Source organism: Aquila chrysaetos, chromosome 15, assembly GCF_900496995.4.
Source record: "Aquila chrysaetos chrysaetos chromosome 15, bAquChr1.4, whole genome shotgun sequence".
Lineage (NCBI taxonomy): Eukaryota > Metazoa > Chordata > Aves > Accipitriformes > Accipitridae > Aquila > Aquila chrysaetos.
The window spans coordinates 10,940,910-10,961,155 of NC_044018.1; the positions used below are offsets into that span (position 1 = coordinate 10,940,910).

Below are 20,246 nucleotides of genomic sequence, written 5' to 3' on the forward strand. Positions count from 1 at the left end.
TTATGATCCGAGGTATAGATTGTATGCTTTTTAACAGCTCAGACCTGGAGAGATGTATCTTCATTTTACGAACAGAGAAATCAAGACAGGGGAAAAAAAAAAGACAAGTATCAAATTAAAATGTCATAAAACTAATCACATAACTGCCATTTTTTAACTTCGGGGAAGCCCCCTGTCTCTGACATTTGCACGTGACTACTCAGTTACCAGCTTAGGGCTCCAGATAGGTACAAGACAGGCATATTCTCCTAAGAAATCAGTATCAGGGCTAGGAACAGAAACACTGACATTTCTGAGGTTTCAGACCACAAGATTAGTCAGTGCTGAACTTTAGAGGGTAGGCAGGACGAGACAGGCAGACAGAAAACAGATCATTTGTGGGATCTATGTTTAAACAGAAACTTGCCATTCCAACAGCATGCGAAGTACCACCATAACCCCGCGGCACTCTCCCGTGTATTAAGCATTTCTCCCTCCCTCCCCAAACCTGCTTCTCCCCATAAAGCCATTCAGCACCTCATTTTATCGACAATCTTCTTGTATCTTGTCCGGAAATTTCTAGAGTGCTATGACACCTCATTGTGCCTTCAAAACCTAGACTTGTTCAGGATGAGTTGGAATTAGGCCCAGGACATGGGAATAATAAATCTTTCATCCCTCAGGAGTTGGCAATCCAACGGAAGGATGGATAACGAGCCTTCCCCATCGCTGTCTCTTGCACGGGTATGTGTTTGGGTTTGAGCTCCAGCGCTTGGATCCGCACTCAGGAGACAGCAGTCCCCACCGGGTGTGAAATAAAGCCGGGCCAGATAAAGACCATTCCCTTACCAATCCCTTCTCTGCGCCGAGTTTGCTACAAATATGACTTTTTATGCTATACAATTTACTTACTGTCGTCTTTGTAGTAACACCCCCTCGCCCTGGTGAGTCCCCCAGAGTTTGTGCCAGGTGCGAGACACGACCGTGCTGAGAGACGCATTTCTGAATTAGGGGCTTGTTCCTTCCCTCTATTGCTATTCACTGCTTATTTCTCAGAGGTTGTCCCTCTAGAGTGGCCAAGATCAAATACAACTTGTCACTTTAAAAGAAGCTCTAAGACTTTGAAAAAAGACTTTCTGAAAGCATCACCTGCCCTTATTCATCAGGTGGGTGGAGAAATTTTCCATCCAGCAAAGCAAAGAGGTTTGTGGTTTGAGGCACTCTGCTTAGCGTTCTGCTAGCGGTGATAAACTGTTATTTCTCCGAGGATCAGCACTAGATGAGAAAACATCATGCGCCGCATTACTCGGGCAATTCTTGGAATCGTCACAGGGATGTTGCTCGATAATGACATATTTGTAAGGGCGCCTGAGAACACAAGTACATTCCTAAAAAGTCTTCTGCCTGGACCGGAGAATTTTGGACAAATGCATCCCTTGCGAACATCGCTGTGCCTCCCGAGCCTCGACCAAACACCTGCCCTCAAACCAATGCTGATGCCCGCAGCTCCGCTGCTTTGAACCGCATCGCGTTCGCGTTTTACCGCTTTCCTTCTTCCCCAGCAGAGCTTCACCCGACGCATTAACTCCTTCCCCCCCCCCTCCCCACGGAAGAGCCCCCCACGCAGCGACCGGCGCCGCCCGGGGTCCGTGTCGTGTCCCCCCCCCCCCCCCCCCCCCGCCCTCCCGGCCAAACCCTTCGCAACGAGACTCCCGTCAGCACAGACGTGTCCGCCCCCCCCCCCCCCGAACCCCCCCCTCCTCGGCTCCTCCGCCCGGCCCGGCTCCGCAGCCGCACTGCTGCCCGCTCCCGGCTGCGGCAGCCAGCGCGGCGCCGGCAACAACTTTCCGTGCGCGGCGGAGCGGGAGCGGGAGCGGGAGCGGGAGCGGAGCATCCCCCCCCTCCGCCCCCAGCCCGCCTCTCCCCGGCGGGAGGCGGGGGGGGGAGCGGCGGCGGCGGCGGCGGCCCGGGGGCGGCCATGCTGGGTCCGGCGGTGCGGCTGGCGCTGGGCGCGGGGGAGCTGGTGCCGGCGGCCGCGGGGCTGCCGGGGCGGCTGCTGGCCCTGCTCTGGCCGGCGCTGGTGCTGGGGGCGGCCGCGCTGCTGGTCCTGCGGGGGCTGCGGCGAGGCCGGGCCGAGCAAGGGGCCCGCCGCCGCCGCCGCCGAGCCGCCGGGAAGGCGCGGGAGGAGGCGGAGGAGGAGGAGGAGGAGGAAGAGGAGGAGGAGGAGGGGGAGGAGGAGGAGGAGGATGGCCCCGCGGGGGCCGGCGGCCCGGCGGCCGGGGCGCTGCCGGCGCGGCAGCCGGAGGAACAAAGGCGCGCGGCGCAGGTAAGGGCGGCGGGGGGGGGGCGGCTCGCTGCCCGCCCCCGGCACGGGGGTCTCCCCGGGACCAGCATCCTTCCCTCTCTCCTCCCCAGCATCTTTGCCTCCTGCCTGGCTTGCTTTCTGCAGCCCCGCCGGGCAGCCCGGGGTGCACCCCCTGCTCCCAGCCGCGCCGGGCTACAGCCATCCCATCCCACCCCACGCCATCCCATCCCACCCCATCCCACCCCATCCCATCCCATCCCAACCCCATCCCATCCCATCCCATCTCATCTCATCTCATCTCATCCCATCCCGTCCCACCCCATCCCATCCCATCCCATCCCATCTCATCTCATCCCATCCTGTCCCACCCCCATCCCACCCCATCCCATCCCACCCCCACCCCATCCCATCCCACCCCATCCCATCTCATCCCATCCCGTCCCACCCCATCCCATCCCATCCCCTCCCCTCCCATCCCATCTCGCACACCTCGGCAGCCTGTCTTGCCTAGGGATGCAGCGCCCCAAACCTCTTTGGGTGGTTTAGGGGTGAGGGGGCTCAGCATTCCTCTCTGAGCCCTGTGGTGGCGTGAAGATTACAGTGCAAGGCAGCAGGTTGCTAGAGCACCTGGCCTGGGATTGCTGGTATTGGCCTTTCTTCTGCCGCTTTGTCTTAACACTGTAACTCTATATGGGCTTGATCCTGTTTGCAGGGAATTAAGAAAACTCCAGTTAATGTCCATCATATTAAGAAGGATGACGCGAGTATAGTATCTCTGCTGTGGCGTTAATACAATGTGCTAATAATGTGTATTTACTCTGAATCGAAGCTTCATTTTTATTGCATTAATATGTGGTAGTAGCTGTGAGCTACTAACGTATGTCAGCTACTAATACTATTATCACATTAATATGTGCTTGTAGCTGCGAGCACCTTGTTGAGTATATGTTGTGAGTTTGACATGATGCACTGCGATCAAGTTTCCATATGACATTGTCATGATTGTGTCACTGACTTGCTGTAAGCTGTCTGTAGCAGAAAATCTCAGCATAAATTACAGAAAACAATTTGACCAAGGTATTGCAATATGGGAAGTAAAGCTCTCAGGAGAACATACTGAACATAAGTAAGTATGTACTTAATACATCAAGCATTTCTGAACATTTTTGTCAGTTACTAGTATCTCCTAGGTCTCACTTCTGAGAAAGACAAACAAAATTAATTTGCCGGGGTTTTTTAGGTGGGCTATAAAATAGGTGGGTTTGTTCTTCATGAACACAAATGTGTCAGGCTTTCCATCATAACACTAGTTTTCACAGATTTATTATTCTGTCATGGAAGTTTTAACTTTTAGTTGTATTGTAGTTACATTTTAATAGGCTATTCCATTTTAGTGTATTTTGTCTTTCATCAGTGAGAGCAGAATTGTGGCCCGACAACGTAGGTATCCCGGAATTAGTAAAGAACAATCAAATCAAAAAGCAATCCAAACAGAACTGCCTGTGTCAAGGGATGAAGAGGGATTTCAATAACAATTTTATTATAGCTTTATAATCATCGATACTAGATGACTTGGCTGCAGAATGAATTAAAATTTTGCAGAGACACCAATTATTAGAGGCAATGTGGGACAGAAAGGGGTAGACACCCACGTTGTTGTCAGAGACAGACCCGGTGCTGTATTGGTGGCGGGGTTATTAGTTCAAGCTGAAGACATTGATTCAAATAGATGTTTTCTGGTCAGAGATGCTGTACCTCACAGGCCTGAATAACAGAAACCAAAGAAGAGGAGAAAGAGATCAACTGAAGGGATAAATTTGTTTACAGTCATCTGCGGTTTCTATCATTACTCTCGTCTTTTGCTGCACTGAGAGATTCCTACTCTTTATGGGCCGGACTTTAGCAGTCGCATTTACACAGAGTAGCATCATCCTCTATATGAGACCCACTGGTTTTTCTGTAAGTGCAGGGGAGGCAAAACATGGTCCTAAGGAGGTGGAGGATGAGAAGAGGCTGGTCAAGAAAAATAACTTAAAAGATCCTCGAGAAAGATAACCGAGGGAAAACGTCTTACATGCTGAAATGAAAAACTCAGGCACATGACAGTACCCTGCCCTTTCTCCTCTCTATTTGTCTCTTTTGCTTTCTTTTCCCTACCCCCCTTCTCCACTGCTCCTTGTCATTTCCCATCATGTTATCTCTGTCTTTGGAACATTGTATCCTTGAGGCAAAAACTTTATCTCCTTACGTAAGTGTAAAACGCTGCATGCTGCTTCGGCACTTAGCTGATGCAAGGATGCCAGAACAGCAGAACACCTTTAATATGCCCAAATTTGCATATGAAAATCTCTACTGAGGCAGCCTGAGAGATATTACTAATAACCAAGTCTTCCGTCCATAGACATGGCCAATGCCATAAGCTGGGGTGCACAGGTTTTAGAGGATGGGAGCCCCTCTCTGCTGCCTGCTGAGGTGTGAAGCCAAGAGACGAATCGCCTCCAGTGCTCAGGTGTGTTGATACATCCCAGCAGCCAAACATCTGCGTATCCTGGAGTGGTGGATAAGTCAAGATCTTAATTAAAAGAAACTAGGTGGTTAATTATTTTTTCAGCTTGGAAACGTGTGTTTGTCGGTGATTCCCAGCCGCTGCCCCATGGGTGGGCTGTGAGACTTGCCTTCCCGGGGGATGTGCTCTTACAGGGCTGCAGTTGCTCTGATGTAGGACTGATCTCCTTTCCCCTGCGCGCCCCTGTCCCCCGCAGCAATGGGCAGCCCTCAGCTCTCTGGGGGGGGGCTCCTGCCCGGGGTGCAGCTCCCAGCCACAGCCCAGCCCTCCCAGCCACCTCCATCCAAATCCTTCCCAGCTCCAAGTCGCTCACATGCAACGGTGCACCACTATGTTAGTCTCTCCCCATGCGGGTGCTGCTGGCGGTCAGCTTTCAAGCCTTTCATCTCACTACTTGTTAATTTTGCGTGTAGCAGAGTAACAGGATGGAGTGATTTCTGGTCTCAGAGCAGGCTGGGCACTGTAAGACCCAGTCTGAATCGCTGTCACAGCCCACGTGAAATTAAGTCTGTTGAACAAACTTTGTTCAAATGGATGCATGGCCTCAACACAATCGTACAAGCACATCTTGAATGTAATCTCATTATGCATCACACATAACAAGCTATATTCTCGCTGTTGTCACACACATAAAAATCTCTAGAAATGATGCTGGAGGGTGTTTATTCTTTTTCAGGATAGCCTTTTCCCTAATAAAGAGTCTTCTAGGAAATTCCTAACAAGACTTGTTGGAAGCCAACTGATCCGAACAAGATTGCTGTTGAGTTTTGGCGTTTGCATTTATTCAGAGGTTTTGGGTTGTTCTGCAAACTGGTCAGTTCAAAAGAAGCGCTTTTTGCACAAATGCAGTGATACCATCTTCCTTAGGCAACTTATAAAAATACGTATTATCTGATACATCCCAAAAGAAAGCTTTCCGCTTTTCAGAAGTGTCTTTATAAACTGGAGATACTTTTTGCCTCTTGCAGGGGTGGCTTAACAGCACCAGAACTAAAGATCAATCCCCTCAGCTCCAGAGGTATGCAGATAGACCTTTTCTCCTACCTTTTCAGGTTACACGATGCTCTTCATGCCAATGCAACAGGGCTGCACAATTATTTTCATACAGCTGTCTTGGATGAGAATTGAGTTCGTAAGTATCCTGGAAAGGTGTTGGACTTTGGTAATTGCCTCCACAAAATGGAGCCTTGATCCCTTGTTGTAATGCTGCTCTAATTAATTAGAATAGCAAATCCCAGGAAACTTGATTTCTTCATCCCTCCTTGCAACAGTGGTTTTAATCCGCTCACGCTGGGGAAACTCTTCTGTCTTTCCCCAGACATTTTGTCAGAAGGTAAGAGCAGCTGAGCTGAGGCAGGTACCTGTCGGCTCCCCGTATTTATGGCTGCTGTATGTGGTCTCTCGCCTATCCTGGGAAGGCTGGCCAGCGGGACGATATGTAACGCAGGCAGCAGCATCTTAGGGCTGCTTCTCTAATTTTTCTCTTGGAATTGCCTTCAGATATGAATGGCTGCAGCTGCAGTTCTGGCTCCTGCTACTTGTCATCAGCCTGTATTTGTTACCTGTTAGTGCTCAAGGGGTTCCTATGGGCAACCTCAGCCCTGCAAATATGTGCAGAGGAACAGGTTTTCTGTGCTGGTGGCCCAGATCTTTTTCCCAAGGTTCTTGGAGCATCCACTTGATGGGAACACCGCCTCTTTCTTTCCTCTGCTGGGCGCCTTAAGCGAAGGGAAAAATTTCACATATTCCCTGTCCGTATTTCCCATATAACTCCGTCTGTTCATTGCGTGTGTTTCCCATGTGATTTTCCCTTCCAACAGACTCTTCTTTCTTACTGGGAACACATTTGTCTGAAGTGATTTTGTCAGGGAAAACTTTGTATTAACACATCTCAATAATAGCTATTAATAATAAGGTGATTAACTTCTACAATATTGATCACAAACCAAGATCCTGCTCTTTTTTCCCTCCCCTTTGCAGGTGTGTGTGTGTGGTGTTGCGAGCGGGCACGGCCCAAAGAAGTGCCTTTATGTTTTTCTGCCATGCGTGAAGAGCCCTGTTTGCTTTGCTAACAAACTTAATATGTTTTTGTGGCTTCCCATTGTCACCTTAGCGGAAACTGCCATTGTGTTATCATTTCTCTAGCTGTTAGGACTGAATGAGTAATTTTCTTTGAAGCTGGTGCCTTCCTGTCATTCTGGTGGAGTCCTGCTCTGCCTGAACCCCGTCCTTTCTCCTCTGACAAACGCAGGCTTGTCCTTTCCCATTCACCTGGTTCCTGTTGGCGTAGGAGGTAAATCTCCCAGGCCGAAGTCCATCATCGGCACAGGACCACGTGGCAAAGCCCGACTGGCCAGCATGTCTGCTTCCATTTATGAAAATCTGATTCAGAACGGATGAAACTCAGTGTGCTGCTTTATTTCCCAACGCGTTTGTCACGCCGATTGCTCATTGTCTGCTGATGGAGCAACACAAGCTGTTGGCCGGCCGCAGCAGCGCTCTGGTTTGCTTACCCAGTGGCTGAGCCTGTGCTTCTGTGCGCGGGAGGGAAGAACCCACCTTCAGAGAGCAAACAGTGGACTGCAAGTGGTATTGCAAATATCCGACTCGTAGCACGTAGTGTAGGAAGCGAAGACCAGATCTTCCAGAGGATGCTGAGCGCGATGAAGACTTCCTGCTCAGTTTTCACCTTGTTGAAGGTCTACTGAGAAAGCTGAAGAGTGCAGTGATATCTTGTTCAGTAGTAACACACCGTGTTTCAGGGAGGTTATTTAGTGCCCCAGTTAGAAAGTCCTTTTCTTTTTGTTCTTTTCTCCCCTCCTCCCTCCTGCCTTTTTTTTTTTTTAATTTAGTACATGCTGGTGTTGCTTTTGCTGTACCAGTGTAGCCTTTTGGCCTAAATCCACCACATTTATCTTGTGGTGTAACATAAGGTGAAAAAATATTGGGTTTTGCGCTGGGAATGAGTACTAGGAAACAATTTAATTGAAGTATTTCTTAAATCTGGAAATGGTTTTGTGTTCACAGACCCCCTGCCAGAATGGGGTAGTTTTTGCTTCCTTTCATTTCCAGTGTCCAACCCACATAATTCGAGTTTTCTGAAAGTGTTAGCTGAAAACAATTTTCCGAATCTTTATTCATGTTCTTAAATGAATTCCCTGATTTCCAATGTGTGAAGCATATAATAGCTCCCCTTGGGTTTCATACGCTGAGTTTATTTTGTCCTAGTATCCCTCTACTGGGGAAACCTTTGCATGCCTTCTTAAGGAAGGCAATTTTAAGCACCTTCCCCAAGTGGGACGAAGGGCAGTTAGTGAACCTGAAGCTAATGTTCGCAAAATTTTTAATTAATCCTGTAACCAGTTGGTGGCACTGAGATTTGAAAGCAGTCTTCCTTATCTGATAGACGCTTACAAAGGTATTTAGTTTTGTAAAAATGATTAGTTTTACGAAACTATTGAAATGCATAAAGGTAAGTGTCTAGGCGTACAGTTTTATGGCTTTGAATACATGGTTTATATATTAATGATTAAACCCAGTGTTTTTTAACATATGAAGACCTATCACTTACTTTGCCTTCTTTCTTTGTGACTTTATGTAGAACAATATTAACAGCGTAAACTAAATTAAATGCTAGCTCAAGAGAATAAAGGTTTCAGAGCAATCATCAGAAATATAACCTTAGGTTACATAAGAAGGAAAAAAAGGCAGGGGGTGGGGGGGAAATCCTGTTCCACTGGGTCACCAACCAAATGGCCATGAACTAAAAATAATCTTTCTATTGTTCCACAGAATGTGAGTAGAAATTAATATGCTAAGTCTGATTCCACTAAAAGTCCTGATTCTGTTTCTCAGCATATATTTAATGTATTTGGAATTGCACTGATGACTTTATACAGTCACTTAATGCGGTGGGTTTAGACGTGTTCTCCCTGTACAAAACTACATTTTTCATTAAGAAAAAAATTACCCTGACAAAATTTATTTCTCTTTAATGAGTCCATTAGATTAAGTGCAATAAAATCATGAAAATTCCTTTTGCCTTTTCAGAATGGCCAAACGGCATGCTAAAGAGGCATGACTAATCCTGTATCCTAAGGGCTTCGAAAGGGAAGAATAGGGTAGGGTGGGGTTCCTGAGCCCTACAGCCGGCTTACTGCCTGAAAAGGGGCTGGATAAAGGCAGGATTTAGTACAAAAGGTCAGGCTAGAATAATACCTTTCCACTGAAAAGAAGCTGAACTCGGTAAAAATACTTGGTGATGAAAGGAAGGGAGTTGCTTCTATTCCTGAAGGATGGTGGAGAAGCAACAAATATTTCAGGTTTGAAAGAAGAGCATCACCGGAGTGGTGGGCTATTTGGTGTTCATCAGTCAGTGCTCAGGTTTGGTCTTTTTCTTGCACTCAGCTGCTCATTAGGAAGGACGCAACAAGGTTCAGGAGCCCCAGGTGGGTACTTAGGGCTGAATAGCCGGTCAGTCATCATGAAGGCCCCTGGGATATAGTAAATGACTGTCAACGGTATATTTTTAACCTCTTAGTCAGTGATGGAGAGAGAGAGAGGGATGTTTGACTAGCACATGAAATATCATTTAAGTAAGAAATGTTGTGCTTGTCTGGTAAAAGCAGTCAGATTGGCAAAGCATTAGAACAAAGTGCTGCCGTTTTTCCAGCTTCTTGCTTGCTGTCATTTATACGGAGAGAAGGTCCAGGAATGTGATCCTGCCCCAGCTGAGACAAGTCTGTCAGAGCCAATATAGTTTGCATCTTCCCTAATTCTCTGTTGCACTCAACATTTTCCCTCTGGAGTTCTCCCTCCCTCCGTGAGGGCTCTGTACGGCCTGGGGCTGTGCTCCCTTACGGCAGCCTCGGGAGGAAGACAGTTGCATGTCCTTCATCTTGACAGCTCCTCCTCTCTGTTTGTAGTCCCTCATGCTTGCAGAAGCATCTTAATGTAAAGAGAGGCTAACAGGAGGTGGGATGTCTCTTATCCTCTGTGTGTGTCTGAAAGAAGGCAAAAAAGCATCCTCCTCCTTGCCTCCTAAGTTGGTGCTGCTGTTTCTGTTCCTGATGGTAGAAGTCTTGCTGAAAGTGCCGGAATTTGGGAGGTCCATTTGCACGGCCTTTAGAAAACAGGGTGAAGATTTTGTTACGCGAGCTGGGAAATCACCAGGGTTTGTTGACACTGGAAAGGAATATTGCGCTTACATGTTGTGTGGCTTCCCCCAATCATCCCTTCTTGTATTCATCCCATAAAATTCAGTTTTCCTGAAGTCCTGTGTCATATAGTGGGAAGTCATGCCCCCGCCCCCCCAACATTTTATATTGCAAAGGAATTGTTGTTCACTAAGACATGATCTATTTGTATTTTCACACATTTAATTGGGCAGAAGCATATGCTGAGAAGGAAAGAGTAGCGTAAGCGCAAGATCTGCCATATCTAAAAGTGGTTCGAATTTTCACCAAAATTCCCCCGGGTTTTGTGTTTTATGTCTCCCGTCTTATGTGAGAGGCTGCCTCCCTCCCTGCTGCAGGCAGAGTGGGATTTTCTCCCCAGAATCGGTGTTGTCTGTGTGTTCAGAGTGGTATGTTGCAAAGTGCACAATTCGGGGACTTGCCCTCCTAATAACTGCGGTGTGTCCGTTGAACGCCAGCCTGCTAGGTCCAGGCTGCACACCCGTGTTCACCACGAGCTGGTAACTGGTCCAGGTTTCCAAGCAAGCACCTGCAGGGACGAAGCATTTGCCAGCTTGCAGGTGCCTGTCATGCTGTTTTTAACATGCACTTCAAATCAGACCTTTCTGAGACTTGTGAAAAATAGCTCTAAAATCTCCAAAATACCAAAGAAGTAAGCATTAACAGGCTGAAGGACTGCAGCCCCGCTGGCTTTGCTGTGAACAGGCACGGGCAATCACCCACAGGGTTTTATTTGCTGGCAACTAATCATTGCAAACGTCAGCAGAGATTATTTTTTTGGTGTCTGAGAAATAACTCTGGTTCATCTCTCGGAAGAAGCTGCTTCAAGTCCTGATGATGTTTTGGGATAACACACACGCAGGCTTGTTGCTCTGTGGAAAAGAGTTGCCTCGTGTGTCCGTGTGAGAGCTGTAATCTCGCCCGTCGCAAGGCGGCTCTGAGCCTTTTTGCTTCTCACATCTGGGGTGGTGTCCCCATCGCCTAAAGGGATGTGGCCACCCAGTGAGCATTTTAAAAAAAAAAAAACAAACCAGGTTTTAGCTTTCCTGATATACTGTACAGTACTTCACGGAGCGTGCTGTTTTCTCTCTCTCCGTTAATTGCACGTGTTATTCTTCAGCCCTGCGACAGCATCTGTGAGAGCGCAGAGCGGGCACCGCTCCTCTGCAGCTCAGTCAGAGCAGGTTTCGTCTTGCGGCGTGCGTGTGGTTAACCTCTGCCACAGTGTCTGTGGGACAGAGATGACTTGTGAGGGTGGGGAGCAGGAGTAGACGGTGGAAAGCATCCATCGGCAGTCTTCCCTTCCCCAAGAGGACTGCAGGCACCTGAAGCTCCTTCAGCAGCATTGGGAGAAGGTGCCCGCTGTGTGTCAGGGGGAAACAGAGGCAGGGACCTGTAGGAGGGGGTCTGCCTTCTCTTGGATGCTGCTGCCTCTGTGCAGCACGCAGTGGCCCTCGCTGGCACGGCCCTTGCTGTCTCAGCTGCAGATTTACACCCTCCCACCCCTGTAGCTGGAGCTTGGCCATTGCCAGTGAATTCTGAGACAGCCGAGTCATTAATCAAACTGTAATTTGAAAAGTCCTTAAACTTTCATGGTTTCCTTTACAGGATCTATGTAAGATGAAAGCTATTCATTTAGTTGGTCAGATACACTTGAGGGGGAACATAAGGTCCACCCCAACCAGTAAACAAGAATTAAAATAAGCCTTCTCCTGTCTATGCTGCTTTTTTAAGACAGGCTTACCCTATTTGAAAAACAACTTTGATCCTAGACAAATCTTAGGATAAACCACAAATATGTCTGCTTTGGAATAAATCTATGTGGGGTTTCTGGATTTACATTCATAAAGGCTTAGCTAACACTAATTAATTTGGAATAAATTAACTCAGATTGGAACAAGGCCACAAATTCTAGCCCAGATTTGTACTGGAGATTTTTTAGCTGTGTCTTTCAGCCTATCATATGTATTACAAAAATGTATTAAAATAATTGTATGCATATATATATTTACACATACACACCCATGAATATACAAATTCCGTAATGCATTTTTTTACTGTCCCTCTTCTAGGTTCCAGTGAATGGCCAGCTTAGAACATCAGCCAACAGCAGAGAGAAAAAGCTCCTCAAGGTACCAGTAAGAGTTTTAGAGTTTATGTATTAACTTTCAAGAGACACTTGTTTTAAGAGTGTTCCTTATTTGATAGTCCTTTTTAAAGATAATTTGCTGTTCCCGTTGTTGGAGCACTGAAGAGATGACTTGGGAACATAAGACCGAGTAACTCTGGCACGCTCACACTGTGGTGCTTGTCACTGTCACCACAAGTGGGATGGTCTCGTGGTCCAAGCCCAGAAGAGGGAGCTGGGATCTCCTGTATTTCAGTTCCAGCTCTGACACAGGACATTTCCTTGGGTCTGGGCGAGGGTTTTCTCTTGGGCATTGAGCACTTGTACTGGTGTGGAGGAAAGTGTCTGTGCTTTACAGCACACAGCAGGTGAGGAGCAGCCCCCCAGCCTGGGCAGGGAAGCGTGTTCCTGGCAGGGGTATCCCGCCTTGGAAAAGTCAAGAACCGCTATGTTAAAACTAGAACATTCAAAATAGAAGGCTTAAGGTTAGCTCTACTGTTTCATCAAGCCATATGAAAAAGGCCTCAGCCACTGCTATGCCCTTTCGGAGGAGTGTGAACTACAGATACCTTCATTAACAATAGGCTGTTCCATGAGCGGTTTTTTGGTTAAGCATAGGCAGGGTCCTAACTCTTGGTTTCAGGGTTGCTGATTGTACAGGGGGTAAATAATTTTATGTTTTCCTCCTTCATAGGAAGAAAATTAGGAGTTAGGAATGATGAATGCAAATCTTACTATAGAGCAGGTGCCTGAATTAAAACGTGAGCTTTCTAAGCTAGCAGATAAGTCAAATTTTGTAGGCCAAAGCTATAGCATTCATTGGTTTGGAGTTTGCGATAAAGTCTGCTCAGGAAGACTTTTGCACCCACTTAAAGACTCCACCGTATGGTCTCCATTTCAAAACTATCGCCCTGACTCTTTTTTTCTTCATGATGAAATGTAACAAATGCCTGTTTTATCTTTCTGCCATCTATCTCCTGTATACTATAGCCTAAGAAGAAGAGGAAAGCCCAGTGCTCAGACAAGGAGGTGCCAAAAGATTTGCTTTCTGTGGAAAAAGACAAACTGCAAGAGGAGGAAGGTAACAAAAGATCTGGTTCTTCTGTTATCTGATTTATATTACCAAATAATAACATGGGATGAAATATTTCAAAAGGGAGGTCTTCTTTACTATTCTAGTGTTCTGCATTATTGGGTAGAATTGCCACTTTGAGAGTTAATTCTATCATCTGCTCCTTACTACGTGTAACTACACGGACAGGGCCCATGTGCTTTCCTGCCACACTTCTCAGGTCCTTACCACATTGACAGGGATGGCAAATGCGCAGATGAGGAAGCATTTCTGAAGGGGTCAGAGGTCCACTGGGTAGCGGGTTCCTGTCTTCACGCTCTAACTCCAATCCTGCAGCCTCTGCCGTGCTGACGCGCAGCTGAAGCTGCGGTCTTCCCAGGCAGCTTTTTGTTGTGCCCATGGTTGAGGCTGGTAAAGGCGCTGGGGTAGTGTACAGCCAATTTCCAGCACACCCGTGGACAGAGCCAAGATCTTTGGTTGCAAGCAAATCTGCAGAGAAATCTGGCAGAGGCTAGCAAGGCTCAGGCAGCTAGAATTTCATTGGAAAATACATTGCATCCCATGAGCCCCTCTCCGCCTCCCCCCACCAAGGGTCATATTGAAAACAACAAATTCTAAGCTTTTCTGGGCTTAAAAGATTATAATGTGATTAGTGTGGTGGTGAGAGCTAGAGAAGCCCTCGCTGCTGTTGGACCAGAGTCCTCCCTGTGGGCTCTTGTGTCAGGAGCAGAATGCCTGCAAGGCTGCTGGAGGAGAAGGGGAAACAGCAGAGGCTTTCTTCAAACGGGTGTTTCGTTTTTTGAACAGACGAGCCAGCTGAACTGTTTCCCGTGTTATTCAGGGATGCTTCCGAGAAGGGAAGTGTTTGTCTTAGCGAACCAGGGACTGTGTTTTTCCCTGTATTAACCATTTTTGCCAGTCCCTCCCCTGACTTCTTGGGTCACAGAGAGCATGGGTGGAAGCAGAATGTGGCCCCATTGGTGTGAATGAATGCATGTGGAAATCAGCTGCGTGGCAGAGGGTCTCCACATCGCAGAATAAGTCATAGGGTATGCTCAGGGCTAGAGAAAGCCAGTAAGCTGAAGCCTTGTTTGATGGTTAAGATTTTCAGGAATTTCTCTCGCTGTCAGACGTACAAGGCGGTTGATGTTCTGTTGTGACATATTCCCTGAGGGAAAGGGGTGTCACATCAGGCTGACACAAAGGACAGAAGAACATGTGCAGTTACATGAGTCAGGACACACGACAGACAGGTTCATGATGGGAATTTCTTATGTAACGTGTTTCTGCAGAGACAGCAAGGGCTGCACGCAGGGAAGATGCTGCGCAAGACCAGGGCAGCAGTCGCTGCCCTGATGCCACTTTTAGAACCAGCATCCGAAACTATCATATAGCTATTTACCTTGGTGCTAAGCGATAAAGGCAGTAAAGGAAGTTTCTTGCTAACTTCAACTGAACTGTGCTCTTTGTTGTAGGAGTTTGGCAGACCAAGATCAGCAGCCGAGAAAAGAGACACTTAAGGAAGGAAAGGCTGAAACAAAAAGGTAAATGTGCAGGCTCAGTTTACACACCTGATCCGGCTGGGCTTGTCACCCCTTCTCACTGCCCAGCATCTTTCTGTTTGCTCTATTCATCGTTTGGCAGCAAAATCTTTGCACCTATTTAGGCTGTTTACTTAGGAAAAGACAGCTTTGGGAGCTCTTAGTCGGGATCTTGCCTTTACTCCAGGCTTTCATTAAAACACATAGTATTACCCATAGGACTTGGAAAGCAAATGTCTGTTAGATCTGAGATCTGCTAAAGGTTTGGTGTAATGTGGATTAGTTACTTTTGCGTGACTTGATAGATGAAGCTTTCTGACAGTGGATATATAAAAACTTGTGTAATTTGCGCAGTTCCAAACAGGTTCTTTAATCCAGGCCTTCTCAGAGTAAACAGCTATAAAAGGGTGATATACTCTTATCCTAATGAGATAAAATGAAACAATGCTTTGTGCTCACTTCACATTTTTCCTCTGGGGATTTCAAAGTGTCTGCCATGCACTTACACCTATATACATATCTACTAATTATGTTATTATAACCGCTGTATGAAAGCAGGTCATGGAATCAAGGCATTCGGAAATGTTTTAATTAGCTGTGATAAAATGATTAATATAATAGAGAAACCTGTAAGTTTAATATATTAGAGTAATTTAGAAGCTAAGATAGAAGTTTGGAGTTGGGAGACAGAGGTGGAAAAATGTGGGTGTTTGTGCACTGTCTGCAATAAGGCTGTCTTAAAGTGCTCTCAGATGCTCTGCTAAAATTGAAGATCAGGGTAAGTGAACAGCAAATTTTAATTTAAAAATATACAGACATTTTGGGACCACTTTATTGTTTGGATTATATAGTTAAATATCAAGAGTTTGGATTATCAAGAGTTAAATATCTGCATGACAGTCTCTAAGGGCTTAAGGTGCTGAGGTCTCTACTTGCTCACCAGCAAAGTACATGGGTCCACATTTGGCTTTATTCCTGCCAGTTGGCCTGTTGGTATCGGTGGTGCCAGCTGCAGGTGCAGAAGGTTAACCACGCGTGGTTTAACGCTAAGCCCATGGAGGTGATAAGTGCTTTGCTGGCCCAGGGCAGGAGAGCGCGGCAGACCAAGTCACAGCTGAAGCGCCAGGAGTCCTTGGTGCAGTCCTGGAGCCTGGGCTGTGCGGGGGGCTCAGCCAGGTGGTCGTGGTGGTCCTGTTCAGTGTGGACATTTACAGAGCAGTGAAATGTGCTCTTCCAGGAAGAAGCCCTAACCCTGCTGAGCGCCGACTGCTGTTTCCTAGCAGGGAAGAAGCAGCAGTAGCAGCATTAAGGTGGGGTTGATGCCAGCAGCGGTCCCCTCCCCACCAGAGTCACAAGAAATTGAGTCCTAAAGTGGTTTGGGAGTCCTTTGGAACAATAGATGTTGGAAATACGTGTCATTATTTATAATATCCCTATGCCTGGCGCTGATTTCTCTAGCATCCTTGAACTACCAACATCCAAGAGGTTTGCTTTCTTTTTCGCTGGAGGTCCTGCTGTCCTCTTTCTCTCCCTTTACTGCTCTGGGTCCCCAGCTGGACGCTGGAGGCACTGAGCCACCCTTGCAGGCAGGGAGGGACGCCCAAGGCCTCTGCGGTGTGGTGTCATCTCCTGCGGGACTCCTTGCTGGACTGTGTGTGCCTTCCTTCTCACATGGCCTTCACGTTTGCTGCTTCAGCGTCCCATCCCAGGGGCACTGCTTTACTGTCATTGTATCTGTAAATAATTCCAGTTGGAGTATAGCCATTACGTCTGATGGGTTTAGATCAGGCTTTGCTGTGTTGTTTCCCCTGTACAAGCTCTTCATTGTAATTAAAAATAATGATGACCCCTATGATATTGTTTATTCCCGAGAAGACCCCAGCAGAGCATCCCTGGGTAGCTCGGCGGTTGAGCCTGCCTTTGACTGGGATGAGAAGGGAGCGGTGTGGCCACTCACAGAGGACACCAGTGGCGGTGGAAAAGGCGCTTTCGTTGCCAAGGCAGAGTGTGGGGCTGTGCTGAAGGCCTCAGGAGCCATACGGGAAGAACTGGCACCCTCCTGGTCAGAAGAGGATGTTTTCTCCAATGTAGGTGAGTGTTGACGTTCAAGTGTTGCAGAGGGAAAGCTTCATGAATTACAGCAGAGTACAGCCCCACCAACATTAGTCCTGCACACATACAGTGTTGTCCACCCCCTTTGAACTCTGCTAGCTGTCATTTATTTTCCAGCAATGTGAAAAGAGGGATCTTTATGGCAGGAATTTCTTCTGTGTTGCAGACTACCGGTTGGGTGCAAGTTGTTTTCTACCCGCAGGTATTTAGTGTTTGGTTCCTACGCAACGAAAGCCTTTCCTTCCAAGGATGCTCACACATGGTCAGAGCTAGGCTTCAGGGTATATCTGTGTGTTTCAAAGCAGTATGAGGCAGGGTATTCCTAAATCAGTTTGGGTATTTGATAGTTGGAAGTAGTCTGTTCATGTCAGTGCTGTGCTGTACCTACACAGTTTGCCCAGCTTTCCAGCTGATTCACCCCTTCTTTGTGTCCAGATAAGGACATTTAGAGCTACGTCTCAGTTGTGCTGTTGGGACATTCTCTGTGTAACATAAGCTGGAGGTGGGAAACTTGTGTCTCTAAAACCTCAGACACCTTTAAAGCAGTGAAGGGATGGACTGCCAGACCATTAGGCTAAAGATTAGGAGATGCTGATATCAGCTCTCTCACTGGTATTTGATGACTTTTCGTTTCCATCATGGTTCAATTTTTATGGCAAAATTATGTCTCACATTGTATTTCTACTGTGGGTGATACTGTAGATTCTAGAGAAATACCAATAATTAATAACTATGTGGTAAATGGACTTTATGTCTGTCTTTATATCTCTCCTCCTGACTTCTTGCAGGGGGTGGGAGAGTTACGAGTTAAAAGTTAAAGTGGTTAATACTGGTTTTTGGTTAATTTTCAAAGGATTTGATTTTCATTACAATCTCACTGATTAATCAAGCTTGATGGCTGGATTGATTGGTATATAAGGCCATATGATGACTCACCTTCAGTAGCAGTAATCCAGTACTCTGATGATTCAGAAAATGGTCTTAGGTTGCCCTTACATGAGTTGCTTTCTCTGCTATAGTTGGTTTTTTTCAAAGTATAGGGTTGATGGGGGGAGGAAGCTAGTACCATTTTTTACTTAATGCTTTCAAAAGGCCGAATTCCAAGCTGACACATGATGACAACTTCTACCAGTTGTGCATAAAGGGGACATCAGTTCAGATAAGTGAGGAATTTGATTAAGCCCAGAGAAGTGCCATGCTGGTGTGACGTGCACTTTGAAGGGCTGAGAAGGTGTACAAGATGACTAGGCTGGACTCTCGCTGTCCATACAAGATCATTTCTCCTTGCTTGATCCTCCTCCAGCAACAGCAGTGGCTGCAGGCTTGGGATGGAGAGAACATGGAAGGGCTGTAATGAGATTGGGAGCGTCAGGTAGAAACTGCAGTCGCCAGCTGTGAATGCGAGATCACGTTTTGGGTTACTGTTTGTTTGCGTTTTAAATGCAGGAACATGGGATATTGCAGAAGTAAAATCCTGTCCTGTGACCTTTGGGACGTTATCAGAGCTGTCCAGGGAGTTAGGTGAGTGGCCTCTCTTTGGACTTCTATCTGAATTCTTCTATCGCTTTCTTAGATGCTTGGCTTAAAAGTACTCTCATTGCTTACATATGGGTCTTTTCCCCTGGAGCCACATTTCATTAGTCACTCTCCCTTGTAGAGCTTGCTTGCATCTGCAATCCAGTGCACCAGCGTTTTAAGGAGTGACATCAGAATGTTCTATTGAGCGCTTTCCAAACTCGTGTCTCATCGTGGAATAAATAAAAAAAAAAAAAATTACCTCCCCAGCAAATTCTTTCTCTGTTAGGTTTACTTGCACAGAAGGTTTCTGTTGTGTTCTGATGACCAACAAATTCAGAGAATTTCAGACCGAGGGAGGGAGCAAATGCCCAGGTTGGAGAGGCCCTGTTAGAGGCTGCCTAGCCAGCAGCTTCCTCTCCAGCACGGCAAGGGATTTTCAGCTTGAGCCTCTCCATGCAAGGCCTTGAGAAGGATGGAGCATCTTCTGGTTTTGCATTAATCTTGAGCCTCGTTTCTGGCTTGCACTTTGCCTCTCTGCAACTGTCTGTTCTTCTCACTGCCTGGCTCTGAGCACTGAATTTTTTAGAGATGCTAAAGGCAAGCAGAGATACATATAGATAGACATCCGTGCACAAAACAGCATGTGCCAGAACACTGAAATTAGCTTCTAAAGCCAGACATGGTAGTCAACATAATACATCCCATATTTTATCATCTATTTTCCAACACTGCATCAGTGGATTCAAGCAGTTCCTAATGTACAATTACTCAACAGGGAGAAATACTTGTTAACATCTGCATTTATGCAGTAAAAAATCAAGCCAATACGGAGCAAAACTGCATAAACAAAGGAGTTCTTTTGGTGAAAGGAAGAAAGGAAAAATCGGAGATGGGAAGAAAACCCTGCTGTATGAAAGAAATTAAGAAAACACTAGTCTGTTATGTACAGACCTTAGAAAGGGGCTAAAGGGAGTCATTCAGGGAGGCATGTGAATCCTGCGGGTTGCTTTAGTTGTTGAAAATAATCATAAAAATCCTTTAACTCTTCTTTTTCCTCCAGCAGCTCTCTCTCACATGTCTTCTTTTTAGACTAATTCATTTGGTAGTTATGGATTTCTGTTAGAATGAGCAGAAGCCTTCTCACTGAAGGCAGTGGGAGTTGGAGCTGGATACACTGGATGCGGCTTTTGTTCTGCAGGAACTATAGCTCCCTTCTTACGTCCCCAGCAGAGATGTGTCAAAAGTTTACATCTCTGAATATTGTTAGTGTAGCCACTCCTGAGTGGGTTGTTTCTCACGACTTACGCGTGTAGTGTCCTCGTCCAGCCTTCGTTAATAAATCCACTGTGATGAGCAGCATAGATTAATGCATGGCTTAAATTACATAACATCCAGGCATCGTGACGTAGTGAGCAGATAAAGGCATGCTTAATTGGTTTTAATAATGTGACTATACCTATGTGATTATCTTTTAGGTTGGGGGTTTTTTGGTTGTTTTCATTTTTAAAAAAGACGCTTTCCTGTATGCAGATAATGTGAAGAGTAAGTCATCTGAGGACAGTCCTTCCAGATGCTGTTGGCACACCAGCTCGACTTTCCTCCCCGCAGACGATGCATGGCAGGGACAGGGTACGTCTCTTTGCTCTTTTTCTATTGAAAGACAAGTAAGTGTACCAATGCTGATACCCTTTCAGTCTGTTTCCTAAGCCTCAAAAGTCAGGGTCCACTTCCCAAGTGGCTCATTCGCACAGGACTGGTACAGTAAGGGAGAAATCCAGTTTGGGTCTGGTTTTGTACCAGCGCCCAGAGCTACTGTGAGCTCGGTCAGAG

The 20,246-nt window shown here is 46.7% G+C and overlaps 1 protein-coding gene across 9 annotated transcripts in view; it reads left to right on the top strand.

Moving 5' to 3' along the window:
• Positions 1–1,737: 1,737 nt before the first annotated feature.
• The window catches only part of LOC115351194 (protein LYRIC-like), a 28,954-nt gene continuing 10,445 nt past the window's right edge, over positions 1,738–20,246 (top strand). For 8 of the 9 annotated variants that reach the window (XM_030037684.2, XM_030037685.2, XM_030037687.2 and 5 more), the window contains exons 1-7: positions 1,738–2,305; positions 12,118–12,177; positions 13,164–13,254; positions 14,721–14,789; positions 16,662–16,877; positions 18,345–18,419; positions 19,947–20,045. In XM_030037684.2, the coding sequence (XP_029893544.1) occupies positions 1,958–2,305; positions 12,118–12,177; positions 13,164–13,254; positions 14,721–14,789; positions 16,662–16,877; positions 18,345–18,419; positions 19,947–20,045 (958 nt within the window). In that variant the 5' untranslated portion in view covers positions 1,738–1,957. Of the gene's footprint in view, positions 2,306–4,681; positions 4,794–12,117; positions 12,178–13,163; positions 13,255–14,720; positions 14,790–16,661; positions 16,878–18,344; positions 18,420–19,946; positions 20,046–20,246 lie in introns of those variants that run through there. The other variant, XM_030037692.2, reaches the window with a different exon arrangement.